Here is a 21,231-nt window from a genome sequence, read left to right as displayed (position 1 = left end):
TGGTGAGTGGGGGCTACTCTTCAGTCGCAGCACACAGGTGTCTGCTTTTGCAGAGCACAGGCCCTAGGGTGTACAGGCTTCAGTAGTGTGGCAACTCAGTAGCTGCCGCATGCCAGCTCCAGAGCGCAGGCTCCATAGTTGTGGTGCATGGGCTTAGCTGCTCTGCGTCACATGGAATCTTCCTAGACCAGGGATCAAACCGTGTCCCCTGCCTTGGCAGGCAGATTACCAACCACTGGACCATCAAGAAAGTCCCTTTCTCCTCTTAAGACACTTCCTTTACTTGGCTCTCAGGACAACATACTCTCCTAGTTTATCCCCTCCCCTGACCCCAACACAAACACGCACATATACACACTTTCTCTATCTTCTTGGATGATTTCTCTTGTTCCCAGTCATTAAATTTGTAGCATTCCAAGGCTCCGTCCTTGGAATGCTTTTCTATCTGCACTCCCATGGTGGTCTCATCCAATCTCACCGCATTTAAACCCAGTATCACTAAGTTTCAACACCACCGAACACAACTGGGGATGGTGACTACCTGTTCGTGGTGGGCTGGGTCCTTCCATGGCAGATGCAGAGCTGTGGTTTTCCTGGGGCTGGTGTGGTCGTCCTGGGACTGATACCTACACACTGATGTGTGAGGCTAGGTCCTGGGCCCCTGTGCACAGGGCTATGTCCAGGGATGGCTCTGGACTCGGGATCTTAAGGCAGCCTACCTGCTGTGGGTGGAGCTGTGTGCCTGCTTGGCTAGTTGTTTGGCCCAAGGCATTCCAGTATTCATGCTTACAGGCATGAATGAAGCAGGGCTGGGGCTAGGTCCCAAGACCAATAAGGTAGAGAAAGTGTTAGTCGCTGTTGTGTCTGACTCTTTGCGATCTCATGGATCTCAGGAGCCCACCAGGCCCCTCTGTCCATGGGATTTCCCAGGCAAGAATACTGGAATATTCCCTTCTCCATAGGAATCTTCCGAACCCAGAGATCAAACCCAGGTCTCCTGCACTGCAGGAGGATTCTTTATCATCTGAGCCACCAGGGAAACCCTAAAAAGGTAGAGAGAGGGTTCCAAAATGGCATTTGCCAGCATTAGTGTCCATCCATAAAATGAGGTCCCCAATATGCCTGCTACCAGAGTTTATGGCCCCAGGGTGAGATCTAAGTTGTCTCCTGCCTCTCTGGGAGGTCTCCAAGATTGAAAAGTGGAGCTGACCCAGGCTTCTTCAAATGACTGCTTCTGCCCTGGGTCTGACAGCACATGAGAATTTATGTGAGCCTTTTAAGATTGTAGCCTCCATTTCCTGCAGCTGTCTGGGTCTCTCCAAAGTAAGCCTTGCTGGTTTTCAAAGCCAAATACTCTGGGGGCTCACTTTTTCCAGAAGAGGACCTGCAGCTGGGGTGTCCCATGTGGGGCTCAGATCCCTCATGTTTGGGGAAAAACCTCTGTAATTGTGGTTATTCTTTCATTTGGGGGTCACCCACCCAGGGGTCACCAACCCAGAGGCCTGGGTCCTGACAATACTGTGTCTCCGCCCTTCCAGCCCATCTCGCTGTAATTCCTTCCTTATATCTTTAGTTGCTGAAGATCTTTTCTGGAGGGTTCTGGCCTTTCTCATCAATAGTTGCTCTGTAAATACTTGTAATTTTGGTGTGCCTTTGGGAGGATACGAGCATCCTACTCCATCATCTTGAGAACTCTTCCAAGAAGTGATTGGATTTTGAAGGGATAGCCAACAGTATTTCCTGACCAGATATGGATAGAAAGCAAAGAGAGAAGTAAATTTGATTCCAAGGTTTTGGGCCTTCCAAAAACTAGGATGGAGTGGCCTTGAGCTGAGAAAGACGGTAGGAGAAACAAGTTTGAGTGGGAAGCTCAGGATCTCAGTATTGGATGTTTTCAGTTTGAGACGCCTTTGCTAAGAAATTCTATTTGCAGACTTCCTTATGGTCCGGTGGTTAAGACTCTGCACTTCTACTGCAGGCAGCACAAGTTCAATCCCTGGTCAAGGAACCCGCATGGCAGGGTGAAAAAGAAAAGAAGAGAAGCGCCTATTTGATGCGGAGATTTTGAAATAAGCAGATGAATATACAAGTCTGGAGTTCAGAGGAGAAGACGGTACTGGAGAAACAAATGTGGGTCCCAGATCTACCCACTGACAGATCAACACCAGCTCTGGGGCAAGTTGAGCCCCTCAGGCAGCCATACTGGGACTGGGCCTTACTTATCAGCAGGCCAACACAAATTTCAGTACATCCCAGATCCTGTAGCCAACTGTGTCAAGTACTGGCCCCACCTACAAGCAGTCCAACACCTGCTCTCAGACCCCTGGGTTCCACAGTCAGAGACTCTGGGACCTGGTCCTATCTACCAGTGGGCCAGCACCAGCCCTGGGACACCCTGAGATCCAGTCCCACCCACCTGCAGGCTGACACTAGCTTCTGGACACCCTCAGGACCCTATAACCAGAGACTTTGAGATCTAGGTCCATGCACTAGTGGATCCAGGATCCCCTGGATCCCCTGGGCTCTAGCTCTACCTACTATCAGGTCAATACTAGCCCTGAGACCCCTTAGGCCCTGACCACGCCCCCACCAACAGATCAACGATGGCTCTGAGATACCTTGGCTATTCAACTAGCTGCCCCAGTTTCTGGCCCCACTCACCAGCAGGCCAGCACCAGCTTTAGGACACCCCAGAACCCACAGCCAGCTGTGTCAGGAATAAGCTCCTCCTGCCAGCAGGCCAACACTAGATCAGGGAAACCTGACCCCACAATCACTATTCTAGAACCTGGCTCTGCCCACCACTGAGCCAGCACTAGCCTGGAGACTCCTAGGGTTCTGCAATCAGCTGCTTCGTGACCCAGCCCCACCAACCCACAGCTAGCAGCCTCCACACAAAGCAGGACCGGTAACCAACCAGACTGGGAGCCAGCCATACCTACCAGACCATCCACAGCAGTCAGCCTATCACAAACAAAAGACAGGCAGCGCCCACCGGGGGCACATCTAGAGCGCATAGGTTTGGTGACCAGAGGGGAGTGCACTGCTGGGACTCATAGGACATCTCCTACAAAAGGCCACTTCTCTAAAGTCGGGAAATATAACCAACCTACCAGATACATAGAAATAAAAACAGCAAGTTAGGCAAAATAGGTGACAGAGGAACATGTTCCAAGGGAAGAAACAAGATAAAATCCCAGAAGAAAAACTAAGTGAAGTTGGAGATGGGCAATCCATTCAGTAAAGAAATCAGTGTAATGATTACAAAGATCAAAGAACTCAGGAGAAGAATGGATGACAGAGTGAGAAGTTAGAAGGTTTTAACAAAGAGAAAACACAAATAAGAAACAGAGGTGAAGAGTACAATAACTGAAATGAAAAATACAGAAGAAGGAGGGATTGTCCTGCTGGTCTGGTTAAGAATTTGCCTTGCAACGCAGGGTATGTGAGTTTAGTCGTGGAACTAAAGATCCCACATGCCGCAGAGCAAGTAAACCTGCACAACACAACTAGAGTCCATTGACATGACAGAGATCCCATATGCCACAACCAAGACCCAAGGCAGCCAAATAAATATTCAAAAAATACACTCGAAGGAATCAACAACAGACTAAACAATATAGAGGAACGGATCAGTTAATGAGAAGGGTGGAGGAAATCACTGAAGCTGAACAAAAAAAGAATTTAAAAAATGAGGAAAGTTTAAATAAAGAGACCTCTAAGCAGCAGCAGCAGCAAGACTATATCAAGCATTCTAACATTTGCATTATAGGGTTCCCAGAAGGAGAAGAGAGAGGGAAAGGGCAGAGAACATATCTGAAGATACAATAGCTGAAAACTTCTTTAACTCGGGAAAGGAAACAAACCTCCAGGTCCAGGAAACACAAAAAGTCCCAAATCAGGATCTACTCAAAGAGATCCTTATCTAAAATCCTCATCTAAAATTATAACCTCCCTAGACTCCTCAGTCCTCTTCCCTGCTTTAATTAGATTACTTTTCATCACTAAAATATATCTTACCTTTTTCCTTTGCTTATTATCTGTATGCCACCCAGAACATAAACCCTGTGAGGTTAAGGATTTTGTTTTGCGATCCACTGTATCCTCAGTGCCTAGAACAGTGCTTGATATATATTCTTTGCTCAGTAAATACTTGTTGAATGAATAAGTCCATCTTCCTTCAGTTGGCTCAGCAGTGAAAGCACAGGGTCCTAAACCACTGGACTCGTAGGGAATCCTCCACTGTTGGCTCTTATCCTTTAAACATAATCAAGTCCACTCTAGTCTGCAACATTCTTCCCTTGACCTAACCTCTCAAGTCAGCTCTCTTTCCCTTCACCACCTCACTTCCTGAGTCATGTAATAAGCTCAATGTTCCTACTTTCTTAATATCTGCTGTTTAACCTCTTAATATTCTACTAAGTCAGTTTCCACCAAGAATATTCATAAGCTCCAAATTCCCAAACCTGATCACATCTCTTCCACTGTAAAATGTACCATTAGAGTTTGAAGGGTTTTGCTGGAGGGATTAAGGGTCTGTGGGTAGGAAATACTATAGAGTGCCTCCCAACTCCCAAAAACATTAAACTATGGGGCAGGGGTCGAGGCGGGAAGTGTGCTAGAAAAAGAGAAAATACGATTCTTCCTCTCATTCTCCTTCTTGCCTAATCGGAAGCTTTGGCACTTCTTCTAGAAGCTTTGGTCTCAAGACACTCTCTTGGCTACCAGGTTCAGACTCTCCTTGGCTTTCTCTTACCTTTCTGGGCTTTCTTTCTGAATCTCTCTTCTTAAGTCCTTTCTCTTTCCATCTCTTTATTGTTGGTGTTTCCTTGGGTTCCGTTCTTCAGCCTCTCTGTTTTCATTCCCTATAGTTTCCACAGTGACTCATACTTCAAATGTTCATATTTTCAACCACTGACTCCATGCTCCAACTCCAGCTCCCATTATCTCTTGATTTTGCTCAAACTTCTACAAGCTTTAGACTCAAATTTCCAGCAACCAACAAAATAGCTCTGCCTTGATGTCTTATAAACATCTCATATTTAGCATGTGCCAGGATGAACTTATTATCTCTCTCTGCCCCTGCCAAATCCTCTCTCCCTCCCCCATTCCTAGTTTTATCCATAAATATGTATTAACCCAATCATCCACAGCTAAACTTGAAAATAAATCTTAACATCTTCATCTCCTTCTCTCCTAAAAAACCACCCACACTCTACCTCAGACTCTACCTTATAAATATTGCTTAAATCCAGCCCCTCCCATTCATCCCCCTCCCCTGTGTGCATGTGTGCTAAGCTGCTTCAGTCATGTTTGACTGTTTGTGATCCCATGGATTGTAACCTACCAAAATCCTCTGTCCATGGGACTCTCCAGGCAAGAATACTGGAGGTGGGGTGTTGCCATGCCCTCCACCAGGGGATCTTCCCAACCCAGGGATCGAACCCAAATATCGTGCAGCTTCTGCATTGCAGGTGGATTCTTTACTGCTAAGCCACCAGAGAAACCCCCCCTCCTCCCCTACCCACCATCAAAGCCTTAGGCAGGTCCCCATCATCTCTCACCTAATGGACTATTGCCAAAGCCCAATACTAGTCTCTTCCCATTGCTCACAAACTTCTTGGTTCATTCCTGCCAGAGTATCTCACAAAGCCAAGTCTTATGACCACTAAGTATGATGATTGCATAACTGGAAATACTTTGATATACGCTCTCACATTCTTGCGAAAATCTGTATCTGTATCCTAAAAAAAATTTTTTCCCCTCAAAAAATGTCAGTGCATTAGTATTAAGAAATGATATTAATGGCAAGCATCACCTCTTCTGAGACAAGACAGCATGACCAGGGCAAATAAGCAGAGGTCTCAGATGGCCCTCACGATACTCATTAACTTGGAGCCAACCAAAGCACACTATGAGGGCTTCCCTGGTGGTCCAGCGATTAAAAATCTGCCTTGCAATGCAAGGAACAGAGGTTCGATCTCTGGTCTGGGAAGATTCCACATGCTGCCGGGCAACTAAGCCCACGTACCACAACTGCTGAACCCACGCTCTAGAGCCTGGGAGGCACAACTACTGAAGTCTGTGCACGCTAGACCTGGTCTCAGTGAGACGCCCACTTGCGCAACTAGAGAAAGCCCTTGTGCAACTAGAGAAAGCCCTTGTGCAGCAGGGAAGACTCAGTGCAGCCAAAAATAAATAAATAATTTTTTTTAAGTGCACTATGGGAGGCGAGAAGTGGCACGTGTTGGGAGGGGAGAGGGAGCTCTTCGGGATGCCCCCGGGTTTGTTGTTTTGTCTTGCTTTCTTTCGCTTGTTTGTGTGGGGGTTTTTGCCTCTGTGAACTGGTAACCTTAGGTCTACCATGAGTATACAGAGACTTAGAACTGTTCTCCAAAAATGGCATTACTTGGCCAAGATACTAAGCAGTGGAACAGGAGCTCACTCTGCAGTTTAATGGAGGTTTGTTCTCAGTAGAAAAGGGGAAAAGCAAGAAAATGGGCCCAGAGAAGGGTCCTTCCTGAATGCCTTTATGCCTCTGGACAAAAATATTGACAGAATCCTGACACCACTAGTCTCGCTATCCTCTGAAATATGACTCTATGGCAAGAGAATTTTTCTTTCCTGGCTCCTAGTGAAATTTTATGGGTAAAGGACTGAGATATCTTCCCACTCACAGAAGGGGGACCTAGAATTTGGTGACTGTATTATTTCAGGATCCAAATGGATCTAAGGGAGTCAAGGGGAGACCACTCATTCCTAATCTCTAACACTGAACTAGGGTGAATCTCCCTTAATGCTTCCTTAAACTCCTTTTAGAATAAGATGAAAAACACTGTTGACTTAAGAAAAATGCCCGATGTGGGAGTTGCAAGTTAAGTCTTATTTGGAGCCAAATGAGGAATATAGATGCGGAAATAGCATTTCAGACAGCCCTGAGAAACTGCTCCAAAGAGTTAGGTGGAAGGTCAGTATATATGTGATTTTGGTGAAGGGGGAGTACATGCACTTAAGCATATATTTTTGCAGAAGGTTTCTGCTAATCAAAAGAAGCAGAAATAAAAGAAGAAATTTAGTGCTTTTCTAGATGAGATAAAAGAACTGGGCTCATAAAATCAGCTTCTGAAAGTATCTATCTGAAGACCTGTTCTGCCAGTTTTTCCAGAGCCTCATTTCTGCTCTCCGCTCTGAACTCCCTTCAGGGGATGTTAAAAGCCAGCAGCTGCAGCAGCACATGGTTTTATGCTTGTAAAGGTAGATGGCAAGGGCCAATCTGTAGTTACAACACATTCATCCTTGCACACATACAGAAAATATCTCTTTTCTTTTCTTTCAAGGATAAGGCCTTCAGTTCAGTTCAGTTCAGTTCAGTTCAGTCGCTCAGTCGTGTCCAACTCTTTGCGACCCCATGAATCGAGGCATGCCAGGCCTCCCTGTCCATCATCAACTCCCGGAGTTCACTCAGACTCGCGTCCATTAAGTCCGTGATGCCATCCAGCCATCTCATCCCCTGTCGTCCCCTTCTTCTCCTGCCCCCAATCCCTCCCAGCATCAGAGTCTTTTCCAGCGAGTCAACTCTTCGCATGAGGTGGCCAAAGTACTAGAGTTTCAGCTTTAGCATCATTCCCTCCAAAGAAATCCCAGGGTTGATCTCCTTCAGAATGGACTGGTTGGATCTCCTTGCAGTCCAAGGGACTCTCAAGAGTCTTCTCCAACACCACAGTTCAAAAGGATCAAGCTTAAATAAATTTTGCAATAAGGTAGAAAAAATGGTAGAGGGAAAGCCTGCTTCCAAAAATAGATATGATGCAGGAAAGAGAGGAAAATATTTATTTATTTTTTGGTCGGGTATAAGAGGATGTTGCTTTGAGAAGAGAATACACTGAGATAGAAGATTTCATGGAAGTCTAAAATATTGCAGTTGAATGGAAGGTCATACTAGAGATAACTAAGGAAAACTGAATGAGTGATATAGAGAATAATCTTAGGGAAATATTGTCAAAATACAAAGAAAAATAAAGGAAAGAAAGGAAGAAAGATGGAATAAGTTCAGAGATAAGAGATCCAAATAATAAGTCACTGAAGAAGAAAAGCAAATGAGCAAAATACGAACACTGATTCAAGTTATGACCAGAGAAATCTTTCTTGCCTAAAGAAGTTCTGAATTTGGAAATCAAGAGGGTTTACCATTTTCTAAGCAAAATCTATAAAAGAAAGTCTATACTTGGTTGTCTTACTGTGAAAATTATGTCAGGAGTAGAGAACAGAAAATTATTCAAGCTGAAAAACAGTGTCCTCAAACTTCTTTACAGAATCAAACTCCTCAAAACAATAGAGGAATGCCTCCAATTACTTGAAGGGGATAAGGTATCTACATTTAGACAAGTTGTCACTCTCTTACCACATTGATGCTCTTCTAAAAAATTACTTTCAGAGGTACCAGATCATTATGAAAGGAACTAAAATTAAGAACTCAAAAATAAAGACAGTGAGAAAAGAACTACATGGAAATTAATTAAATTCACGCTAATGGGTACAGGGTTTCCTTTTGTGGTTATAAAATATTCTAAAATTGATCATAGTGATATCTGTACAATTCTGTAAATGTGTTTAAAAACAATGAATCATTTTTTTAAAGCAAGTATCATTTCTATAATTGTTTAAGCAAGCTTATATACAGGTATTTTGTTTTAAAAAACATATGTATATAATTTTTCTCTTACAGTAATTCATTTCAAGAGCAATTTCATTATGTATCTTCTACAGAGTCCTAAACCAAGGCAGCCAGCATATTCAAATAAACTCCAAGGAGTGGGCATGCTTCAGGCCAGCTCCTCATTACAAACCCCAGCATGGGGGCTCTGGAGACCAACACTTGGAAGGTCTTCTAGGGAGAGCTGAAATGTTCAGATAAGTGAGTTCTGGAAAGAAGGGGTAGCTGGGGGGCTCTGGATTTGAAAGAGACACGTGTACGCCAATGCTCATCACAGCACTGTTTATAATAGCCAGGACATGGAAGCAACCTAGATGTCCATCTGCAGACCAATGGATAAGAAAGCTGTGGTACATATACACAATGGAATATTACTCAGCCATTAAAAAGAACCCATTTGAATCAGTTCTAATGAGGTGGATGAAACTGGAGCCTATTATACAGAGTGAAGTAAACCAGAAAGAAAAACATCAATACAGTATACTAATGCATATATATGGAATTTAGAAAGATAGTAATGATAACCCTATATGCGAGACAGCAAAAAAAAAATCAATCATAGGCTTTAAATGTGTTAATTACATGGTGTGTGAACTATATTTCAAAATAATAAGATCAACAACTATGGCTTCAAATGTCAACCTCAGCACTTACCAACTGAGAGACTTTAGGAAGGTCAGTTAACTACTTATTCCTTGGTTTCTCATTTTGTAAGAGAGGGACAGTACCAACTTCGAATAGTTGTTTGAGAGCTGCAAGTTGACTGGAACAGCATGTGGCTCAAAACACTATAAACCTGTGGGTTAATGAACTAAGCCTTCACCACACCCATGTATTAAATACTTACTGTATTAGTTTCCTAATGGCTGCCATAACAAATGACCATAAACTCAATGGCTTAAAACAACACACATTTACTCTTATAATTCTGAAGTTACCAAGTCTGAAGTCAGTTTCACAGGACTAACATAAAGTGTGGGCAGGGCTGCCTTTCCTTGTCCATCTGCTTGACGGCATTCTGTGCATTCCCCATTCCTTGGCTGTGGCCTCTATACCCATCCAAAGCCAGTAGCACAACACGTTGCTACAGTGATTGCACTGCCTTCTTCTGTGTCAGGACTCCTTCTTCCTCTCTCTTATTAGACCATCTGTGATTATCTAGGATAATCTCCCCGGTTTAAATTCCTTAATTGAATGACATCTGCAAAGACTCTTTTTCCATATAAGGAAACATTCATAAATTCCAGGGATTCAACGCTGCAATCTTTGCAGCCTACCACCATTATTATATCAACCAAAAAAAGAAGAAAAAGAAAATAAATGTATGAAAAAGCCTTTATGATTATTTGCAAGTACACCAAAAAAAAAAAAAAAGCAATAAATAAAAAAGAAGACATTAAGCAAAAGATGGTATCAAGAACATTTGACACAGCTTACATTAGAAAATATAAGTACTGTACACCGTGCTTAGTTGCTCAGTCATGTTCGACTCTTTGTGACCCTGTGGACTGCAGCCCACCAGGCACCTCAGTCCATGGGGATTCTCTAGGCAAGAATACTGGAGTGGGTAGCCTTTCCCTTCTCCAGGGAATCTTCCCAACCCAGGGATCAGACCCAGGTCTCCCACCTTTCAGGCGGATCCTTTATCAGCTGAGCTACCAGGGAAGCCCACTGCACTATTACTTTCTATTTACCAATCCTTGTTCACTGGAAGCTTTTAAAGTCCTCTGTATCCTGCCTTTTCAGTGCAATGCCTAAAACATTATTTTGCTGATGACACATGGCTTCAGATGTCTTTTGTGCATGTGTGTCTGAGTTTTTATCCACTTGAGCAATCCTGTTTCAATTTTATAGTTCAGAAATTCTGACCCTCACTTCCTAAATCTTGCCAACGAGATCCACCTCTTGGCTCTAGCCACCTGAGGCCTGCAATTATTATTTGGAAGGGAAACATCTGGCAATTTTCGTTCACACCACACTTCAATACTTCCTAAAATTATGTAGCTATATAAAGTTCTTCTGCCTAAGATGCTGAGAATTTTATCTCCTCTTCTTTCATCATTCTCAAAACTTTATTGAACTACTCCTTCTCTGCATCTACTTTACTTCTTTTTATAGTCCTAAGTCTCCATCACCACTCCCCATCCTTTTCTAATAAGCCATAATAAAAAGCGATTCCCTGGATTCTTTCTCCTGGAATGAAAATGCATACGTAACAATAAAAGCATATAAAAGTTAATGCACATAGACTATAATTTCACATAGGAGAAAATTATGGTTGAGGAGGGATTACCATATAATTGAAATGACTGGATAAATTTACAAATATCCAATTTCGTATCTTAAAAACAGAATATATCTTATTTACAAGCATTCACAAATTTGTAAAACTTCACTACATGCTTTGGTTCAAAGAAACCTCAGAAATATTAAAGCCATATTCTCTAATCATTGTGAAATAAAATGAAAAATTAATTAAAAGTAATGATTTAAATAAAAATGACAATTACTTGGCACTTTAGAAAAATTATTCTGGGTTAAGAGACAATAAATGCAATATCAAACTTTTTTGGAAACATAATACCATAGATTAGAAATGCATTGGATCTATTCATAGTTGTAAATCTCTGTATAAAAACATTAAGATTTCAGAAAAACTGAAATATAGCATAAAACTTGAATATATTTATTATATCAAGAGCTCACATAAATTAATTTCAAACATAAAATCCAATGAGTAAGAAACAGGCAATGAGAGAGCATATAAAAGGAGAACACTATGTGTAAAATGTCAAATTCACTGGCAATTAAACAAATACTAACTAAAACAACATAAAAGTGGGTAAGACTATTAAAAAAAACCCTAATCTCTCAGGGATGTAGCAAAACAAGAACTGTTGTGGAAGCACGAAGGGTCTCACTTTGGTAAAGCAACTTGCTGACAGTAATAAAGAACTTTTAAAAATTTTACAAATTTTAATCCAGTGATTCTGCTTCTGGGAATCTATCCTCAGCATGCAACCCCACACATGGAAAAACTTCACACACAAAGATGTTTACTGGAAATGGCAACAGACTAAATGTTCAATAACAGGGACATTGTTAAACTATGTGACTATAAAAATTATGCTAACAAAGACTATGCTATGAGGCAGAAAATACCTGTCCTTTATTACTGCACTAGAAGTCTGGCTTTAAAATTGTATATTCAAGCTCACAATCACAGTGCCATCTCTTAATTTAGCAAAGTCCTAGTCTAGTAAGTGCTAAAAGAGAGAGAACCCCGGCTAGAAAAAGGAGCTGCAAGGAAATACGCCAAAATACTGTCACGAGTGATTGTTTTTCTTTTCTTCTCCAATTCATATTTCATGTGTTTGTTTGTTTTTAAACAAGTATGAGCCATATTCCCTACATCCTCACGGATATAAAGGAATTGTCCACATACTTTCTGTGGATTAGAAGGAAATACCTCTTTATGTAGGGCTTGTACTGCCATTGTTCCTGGGTCTCTAAATTCATTTTGAAATTCCAGCACAAAAACTGTGGGATGGAAGTATGTTAGGCAAACTTCCCTGCCTTCTCTACTCCAACAACGTCTCTTTTCCTTATAATTCCTTCACGTTTCCAAACCTCAAGAAATCGCATCCATCCTCCCTGCACTCACGTCCCTCCTTTGTGTCTGGGATCCTTCTCACCTCACTTCTGCAGTGTAGAGGGTGTCCCTGCCATGCTGCTCCCAGCCTCAGAGTTTGGAATCCTTGCTAGCCCCAGCTCTCTGGCACTCCAGACACCCAGCAAAGTACTCGGGCAGCCACTACTTCCCAGGTTGGAGGCAGAGAATGAAAGCAGCTTAAGGAATCTTGGAGACACAGATAAAAGGTGGGAGATATTCAGGAAATCCAACACAGGGCCTTTTTTGTGTAATAACAGATTGTATGTGATTAAGATTCAGATTTTGTTTCTTGTGTGGCAAAATTCTGGGATATACACTCACTGAAAGAACAGATGAATGAAAGAACTAGGTTTCCTATCATCCTGCAATGACATAGCTGATCAGTAACTCAAAGTGGTAGCTTCAGCGGGTGGAGGTCTGGGGAGGGAGGGCTTGGTTGTTCGGTACCAAAATAAGTCCTGAGACTAAGACATGCAATGACCTTATGACGTGGCAGTTGAAATGTGGCCTAGGGGGCAGCTTTACCACCACCTGGGAGCTTGTCAGACATGCAGAATCTCAGGCCAACACTCTAGAGCTACTGGGCCAGCAACTGCACTTTAACAAGGTCCACAGTGACGCACACGCAGTGCACATTGACGCACACGCAGTGCACATTGACGTATAAGAAACACCGTCTCAGAGCACACACACAGGCTCACCAAGACAAAGCTAGTACCGCAGCCAATCTGCACTTTCATCAAGCCATCCAGAGGTTTGATGTTTCTTCACTGCAAGGGCTGCCCTCAATTTTGGTCTCCCTCCAAACTTTTTCAGAGAATGGAGCTCACAGGAAACAGACCAGGGGATGTGCCCCACTCTGCACAGGCAGGTGGGATTAAACATTAATTCTCTTGGGCATACCACTGATTATGGAATCAGAAGCAAGCAAAAGACCACACAGTGGAGAAAACACACTTAAAATGTGGTTTGGCCAAGTACAAGCGAGACCAGTCACTGCCATTTGTAAAAACTGTTTACCAAATAGGCCCAGTGATCTTGCAAGACAAACTTTGGATTTCTGCCTTCAAATCTCCAGGATGAACATGTAAATAGGTTCCCTACTTGAAACTTAGAAAACGTGGAAAAGAGCTTTTTACTCTTAAATCTAGCATGTAGTTTAGGTAAGAGAGATAACTGGTCTTTAAGCACCGAGGGACTTGGAAGATGCTTACTGTGGGCTCCAGACTCTACTCATCTTTCTGGGTCCCACTGAAGTGTCCCATCCTTTGAGAAGTTTTCCCCAAAATCATCACTCCCTATTCTGGTTCCCAGGAGATTTTCCTGAAACTTTTAGTATGGCTCTTAGGGAAGTAGGAGAACTTAATCTATTAGGAATCCAGGCTTTGCCGCTGGACTATAAGGGTCTAAATTCCCCCCTTTGTCTATGAATATTACTAGCTGGGTGACCTTGGCCAGGTAACTTCCCTCCACAGCTGTCAGATGGAGAAACCTGTATCATAGGAAGTTTTCGTGAAGGTTACATGAGACAATGCACATGAAAATGACAGTGCCTGGCACATAATAAATTACCAGTGTTAGCTATGATTATTAGCACTTCGCAGAGTCTGGCTTCAATTAGAGTTGGTTGTGTGTATAACTGCCTTCCTTGCTAGACTGTGAGCAAATTGTTTACACCCCACATCTGCCACAGGGACTTACAAATGGAAGATACAATAATATTTGTCAAATGGGTTTGAAGGTATGCCAGGAAGAGGAAAGGGAGGGTGCTGGAAACAAGTTTAATGTACTTTAAGATTTTATCCAGGACCAACCTCTGTGATACTTGTTTGTCTTCCATTTCCAGAGCACATTGTCTCAGACTTTGGCTGCTGTAAATGGGGCTGGAAGAACACTATTTCTGCAACCAGATGTTCTGTTCAGTGATATGAGGTAGTGCTATGAGGCATCTGAAATCTCCAGTTTGGTCCTGGGCTGGAAGGGGAGTTGGGGGCTGAAGTTCAGCCAGAGCTAGACTGGCTAAACTGGGTGCCCTAGCTAGCATAGGGTCACATCAACTCTGAGGATCACCCACCTAGAAGAGATGTGTTTTGATTCTCAGCGTATTCACTTAGAGGGATGTCTTTACATATTGCAGAAAAGAGCTGTTTGTACCAGCAGGACTCTACTGCAAACTCAGAGGTCCCCTTAAAAACCAGCCTACTGACACTTGGATGAATATCAACTAAAATAATGTCACTTTGCTTACTATTTATTGAGCACCCATTATGTGCTAAACACTGTGCCTGACACTGCAGATCCAAAGCATAAAGAAATTACAGTCAGGGAAGGTTGGGAAGTGATGCAGAAAGCAGGAATATGGACAAGTACAAGTGCCACCTTAGGTGTGAGTACGGAGGTAGTAGAAACATCCAACAGATGGCTAATATAAGGCTCAAAGTGTTGGAGGAGGCTTGGAGGAGGGACTAACAACCAAGATAAACCAAGGAGTGATCACAACAGCTAACATTTATTGAGCACATACTATATACATCTGGCCCTGTTCTGAGAACTCTGCTTGAGAAGCCTCATTTAGCCCCCTGTGAGGTAGATAACATTATTCTCTCCATTTTAAAGATGAGGAGACTGAGGCTTAAAGTAAATGGTGGAGCCAGATTCAAATCAAGCTGGAGCAGCTTGGTTCCAGACTAAACGGGAAGGAGAGAGCTAAATCAGCCTTAAAGGCAGAGACAAGTGACTTGCAACAGTCTAGAAGGAGGAAAGACGCTCCCCAAGTCCCTTGAGGAACTAAAAGTGTCTGGGGGTGGGGACAGAAGTTGCAAGATGACTCAGCTCCATCTGCAGGTTAGAAGGGAAACCAGAGGCAGGAGACAGTCTGCTGTGGACTTCTGAAAACTAGCTGTGTGACTCCTGTCATCTAGCCCTTCTTGGCTTCAGTCATAAAAGGCAGTAATTGCCCTTTCATAAAAGGCAATAATAAAAATGCCTGGACTCTAACATAAAGAATGGCCACAGGCACCAAATAGGAAAAAATGCATGTAAACTTGATGGCAAAGTGCAGATTGCTTCCCAGACTTGAGATTTCATCAATATCATTTCCCCAGTAGCTTCAAAGATTTGCAAACATAATCGACAGTGTCAGGGCAGTAGCAGGAGACTTTGAATTGTAGCAACAGAATGCGGAAACAGCCCCTTGGACCCTGTGTCCATCACCTGCATCCAAACTCACCGCTTACTGTGTGATGCCAAGGCAAGCTACTCTCTCACTACCTCAATGCCATCATCTGGGAAATGGGGATGATGATAGCACTCACTTTATAAGTCGCGGGGAGTGGCTTAGGACGGCTCCCAGCACAGAAGAAAGACGAAAATGTTAACAGCTATCATTTTTATCATTATTAGGAACTCTATTGGCTACTCATCCCATTCCTCCACATTTGATGTGATAAAAACACATGGGGATACTAGAAAGCGGAGGTAATGAAGGTTTGCAATCCTACACAAGCACGCTGCTGCAGACATTCTTCCTGGCTCCCATGGGCTGGCAAGCAGCTAGCTCTCTGTGTTCTCTGTCCTGGCAGAAAATGCCCAAAAGAGGTAAAAGACAGAGATCGCACACCATCTGTGCAAACCAGGCTGCTCTCCTAGTTTTTAGACAGAATCTAAAGTCAGTCAGTCAGATAAGCCTTACTTTTTTAAGACAAAACTGTTCTTAGAGACTTCCCTCCCCTCACCCCACCCCACCCCCATACTCATGCACACTCCCCCACACCTCCCAAGAAACGTTTAGCCTTTTGCAAGACACACTCTGGGGTCCTGTTGAGACAGCCTCTTGCCACATTAACTTCTCTGTCTAATTCCAGGCAGAGAAGCCTTTGCTAATTTCACAACAGGAAAGCACACAGGAAATTCGAGAACAAAGCAAATCTACACGGGCAGCCCAGCATCTTCCAGCAAACGCGGTGAGGTACTGACCCGAAGCAAGACGACTCCGGACTGCAAAAGAGGCAGCTGCCTCCTAAACTGTGAGGGGACGGAAGAAGTCTTTTGCCTCTAAAAAACCAGATCTGAATACCAATTGCTCATAAATATTCATGAGCCGCTCCAGCTTGCTCAAGAGTCACCCTCGACTGTAGCCCTGGAGCTTGGCTTTGTAAAATATTCCCCAAAGTTTTTTCTCTCTGCCTCCTCTCGGAAGGAGAGGGTGGGAAAGTGTATACAGGGCTTTTTGCCTCTTGCTCTTTCAAGTACTTGCTTTTGGTCTGGGCTTTTGGTTTCCTTTTTTTTTATTTTTTATTTTTATTTTTTCCTGGTCTTAAGGATTCAGATCAAATCAATTTTGCTCTTACCCCTTCTATCTTCCATAATTGGCAGCTTTTGTTTTCTTCCTCTTTGCTCTTTACTTTTCAGCCTCTGCTTGCTGTGGTCGGTCTCAGTGAAAGAGGTACTCAAGGAACAGAGATATAACAGACCCTCGGAATCATGGGAGGGGCTAAATTAGCCTGCCCCGTTTCGGAAGGAACCTCAAACCCTATGTCTTTTTCATTGACTGAAAGGACAGAATGCCGAGGAGTTCAGCAGTTCATTCCCCTAAAGCTTGCTTGGGCTGTAACTTTTTCTCTCTTGAGGCAATGTGTGTTCAGATTTCGCTTCAGATTTCCCCCTCTCTCTTTGATACAGAAATCCATCTCCCCCCTTGAAAAATGTATCTTGTCTGCAAGCAAATAAAAAAAGCGCGATTTACTTTTTGCAATTTTGAAGCAAGCTAACAAGAAACTTGTTACCTTGATACCCACTGGAAAAAGGATGGGACTCAGGAACAGATCTGCTGGCCCCACAAATCCGATTACTTCTGGTTCCCTGATGAGCAATCCCTTTTTGGAGTTCATTACGCCAGAAGAGCACTAGGTCACCCAAGCAAAGGACGCTGCGGCTTGAGAAACCGTGGTATTCGTCGGAAGTCATGGTGGGACGGCAGAGAAGGCTGCTGGCTGGGAACAGCTGTCTAGCTGTGCTGATGCGAATTGTCTACCTTTTCCAAACCTTCACCCCCTACCTCTGAAGTCTTATAGGCAGGAATTGCCACACGCTTTGCCACGATGACCCAAATACAGACTGACCAAAGCATTAAAAAGAAACGGTGTCTATGAAGTTATTTTGAAATCAGGATAAGAGACAACCCACAGGAAGGTAAGTTCCCAAGTCTTAAGGCAGCGTGTTTGGGCACCTTCTCCCTCCACGAGGCTGTCAAACTTTAGCATTTTAGGTTTCAAAGAGACCTGACATGTAGTCTAAGCGAAGATAGAGATGTGGAGATGTTAAACTACAGGTTCATGTTCCTGTTGAGGGCAGGGAGCTGCTCTTTCTTACTTGTTACCATGCTCTCCAGCACCTGATACAGTTTCTCCCACAGTGTAGGTGCTGAGTAGATTTTTGATGAATGGTTGAGTTAATAAATAGCAGCAAAGCAGAACATAAATCTGATTTCTACATTGTTTCTTCCGCATGAGAATTTGTGTCTAGAATCAGTTACACCATAAAACATTTTGAAAGTGAAAGTGAAAAATTGCTAATTCGTGTCTGACTCTTTGCAATCCCACAGACTATACAGTCCATGGAATTCTCCAGGCCAGATTACTGGAGTGAGTAGCTGTCTCTTCTCCAGGGACTCTTCCCAACCCAGGGATTGAACCCAGGCCTCCCGCATTGCAGGTGGATTCTTTACCATCTGAGCCACCAAGGAAGCCCAAGAATACTGGGGTGGATAGCCTATCCCTTCTCCAGGGGATCTTCCCAACCCAGGAATTGAACCAGAGTCTCCTGCATTGCAGGTAGATTCTTTACCAGCTGAGCTATCATTTTACTTCCATATATATTCCATAAGCTATTAAATTGGTGACCACTAAAGGCTGTTTTTTACTCTATAAAAAATATATTCTCCACTATACTTTTAATCATACTTTAATAAAGGCAGGGGCTTTTTTTTCAGTTTAGGTGTTTCTGTTATTTGCTCAGTGCTCAGCAGCATACTGTGTGCTCAATAATGTTTCATGCTGGACTTTCCTGGTGGTCCAGTGGTTAGGACTCATGCTTCCATTGCAGGGGGCACGGGATTGATTCCTGGTCAGGGAACTAAGATCCTAATGGCACAGCCCCCGCTCACCCCCACCCCCACCTCCAAAAAAAAAGTTTAGTGCTTTAATAAATCTGAGTCTACACAAGACTCTTTCTTTACCTTACTAAAGGTTTCAGAGTTAGAGCATTTGCCATTTATAATAAAAGCTAGTCATACTAAATGAGAATCCAGTGGATGCCTTTTCCAGATACCAAGATTTCTAATAAGAAATGTTAGTTTGGTATTTGTCCGATTGTGGTAAAATTGTTTATAATTGATGTGATGATATATCTGTAAAAATCAACAATTTTATAATGGGTTTATGACTGTCTGGGCATCATTGTTTCAGAGAAAAGTTCCCAAAAGAACATGTCTACAAAATATCCTGTGAACTATAGGATGGAAAAAAGACTGTCAAAGCTAGAAGGAGAAAAAAAAATGATCTAGATCCACAGTGAGTGAGAGGTTATGTGGGAGAAAAAGACAAGCATGTGAACATGTCAAGGAGAGCCCCCTCCAGAACATGCCCTCTTCTCATTACCCCCAGTGCTGCCACGCTGGGCCAAGCCACATCACCTCGCATCTGGTTTATTACGATAGCCTTCCCACTGGTCTCCCAGATCCTGCTCTCAGTCCTGCTCAGTCATTCTGTACCCAGTACTCACAGTCATTCAGTTAAAACCAAACCAAGCATATCACTCTTCTGCTCAAAACCTTCCAGTGGCTCCCATCTCACTCCAAGCATAAAGCAGTTCCTACCTGGCTTGCTCCCCATCACCTCTCTGACTTTCCTACTGTTCTCTTCATGTTGCCTCTGCTCTAGCCTCAGAGCCTTTGCACTTGCTGTTCTTTCTGCCTACAGTACTGTTCTCCCAAATATCCACAGAGCTCATTCCTAAGTCTTTAATAAATTACTGTCTTCTATCCTAGCACAAGATAGTGATCTCTAGTGCTTTCCACGAAAATGAACCTAGGTTCTTTGGAAAGATGGCAAATTCCAAGTGTGAAGCAAGAAGTGTGTAAGATGAGATTGGAACATTTTGTCATACCAGAAATAAAGGACACCATCTAAAACTGCTAGGGTCACTCCGAAAGGACTCAGGAGCCAACTTCAAGTGGCTTCTACTAGCCAAAGTAATAAAAAATTTGAGTGGCAATAATAAATAATAACTGAAATGTATTGAAACACATTAGATATATTGACACTCACATATTCATGATGGTACTATAAAGAAATCATTGTTCATCTTTGGAACCAATTCATTATTCCAAAAAAATGTAAATAAAAAAGGAAAATATCAACACTCAACCTGCCTTTGCTGCGCAAACTGCACCAATAGAAGGGCCAAATAGTTGACGAAGAGGGAGAAGTTTCTCCCTCAAGTATTCCAGATAATTGAAAAAAATTTGAGTATAACCATTGTGCAAAGAACCTCCCTACAAATAAATAAATAAATAAATAAACCTAAGCATAATCACCAATGATTGCTTATATCACAAAAGTAGGTACGAACATTCATTGACAACCTTCTGATGGAGGTATACAGCACAACTTCTGAAGCAGTCTTGCCAACATTGAAGCTTCTATATATAACTACCAGCTCACAGGAGGCCTGGGGGCACTGAAAACAAAATTAAAAGGCTCCACAGGAATGCAGTCAGTAAAACTTGATCTGGAGGAAACACTATAAAATAACTCAATTTCTTTAACAAGGAAGTTGCAGGAAGAAAAAAGAGGATGGGGCACCTATAGACTAAAAGAAATTTAAAAGATACACCAAGAAAATGCAGTAACTGGGCCTTGAAATCCTGATTTGAACCAATTTAAAAGGAACTTCAGGACAACTGAAGAAATTTGAACACCGGATATTATATAATGTTAAAGAGCTGTTATTTTTAAAGATACATATAATATTGTGGTTATTTTTCAAAAGTACGTATCTTTTGGAAATACATGCTGAAATATCTACAGAAGTCTGAGACTAGCTTCAAAAAGGAGTAGTAGATTAGGTATAAATAAAACAAGATTACAGATGAAGTGATAATTTTCGAAGCTGGATAGTGGGTACATGGGGATTGGATTTACTATTTTCTCCATTTAGTATGTTTGAGATTTCTGTAATAAAAGATAAAAAAAAAGAATCTTAGGTGAAAAAGTGGGAAACTGATGATATACAATAGTTTTATCAGGGAATTGTTCCAGAGTTTTAAAGACATGATTTCATATTTACTGAGACGGTAGCCATATGTAAAATCAGCTTGGAGGTTGAAAGAGGACAAGGTTCAGCTGGGTTTTTTAAATTGCTATAATTTGAAGCCTCAACATTTCATTTAAGAAGCAAACAGTCAGATGAAAGAGATTATTTGTAAGATTTATTTGAAAAATAAAAGAAATTGAACAACAAACTGGTCAAAGCTAAAAAGTTGTTATACCAGCATAAGCCAGAAAAGTATATTCACTATGCATTTTTTTTTCCTGTGGCACAGTAATCAGGCAGCTGTATCAGGATTTTCTTAGATTTCTTTGTGGAACATAACATTAGATGTAGAAATTAAAAAGGACTATATACTCTATCCAACATGCAATATCCACAGCAATATCCATCTGACTACTTGAGGCACTCTCCATACACCCAACAGTGACCAAATAGGAATAACATTAACTAGACAGAGTAATGATGGTAGTTTCTGCATCTGGGGGGCAGAGGTAGCTGGTTGGGATAGGGTGGA

General features: G+C 42.4%; 1 protein-coding gene across 3 annotated transcripts in view; it reads right to left on the bottom strand.

Annotated features, from left to right (window-relative positions):
- ENTPD1 (ectonucleoside triphosphate diphosphohydrolase 1) overlaps positions 1-17,515 on the bottom strand; it is a 98,924-nt gene extending 81,409 nt beyond the window's left edge. For 2 of the 3 annotated variants that reach the window (XM_040254623.1, XM_040254624.1), the window contains exon 1: positions 16,736-17,260. In XM_040254623.1, coding sequence (XP_040110557.1) covers positions 16,736-16,751 — 16 coding nt within the window. In that variant the 5' untranslated portion in view covers positions 16,752-17,260. Of the gene's footprint in view, positions 1-16,735 lie in introns of all 3 variants that reach the window. The other variant, XM_040254622.1, reaches the window with a different exon arrangement.
- Between the last annotated feature and the right edge of the window lie 3,716 nt (positions 17,516-21,231).

This window comes from Oryx dammah, unplaced genomic scaffold, assembly GCF_014754425.2.
Source record: "Oryx dammah isolate SB20612 unplaced genomic scaffold, SCBI_Odam_1.1 HiC_scaffold_14, whole genome shotgun sequence".
In the NCBI taxonomy this organism is placed as follows: Eukaryota; Metazoa; Chordata; class Mammalia; order Artiodactyla; family Bovidae; genus Oryx; species Oryx dammah.
The sequence above is the reverse complement of the archived record's forward strand: the minus strand, read 5'-3'. Positions and strand labels throughout refer to the sequence as shown.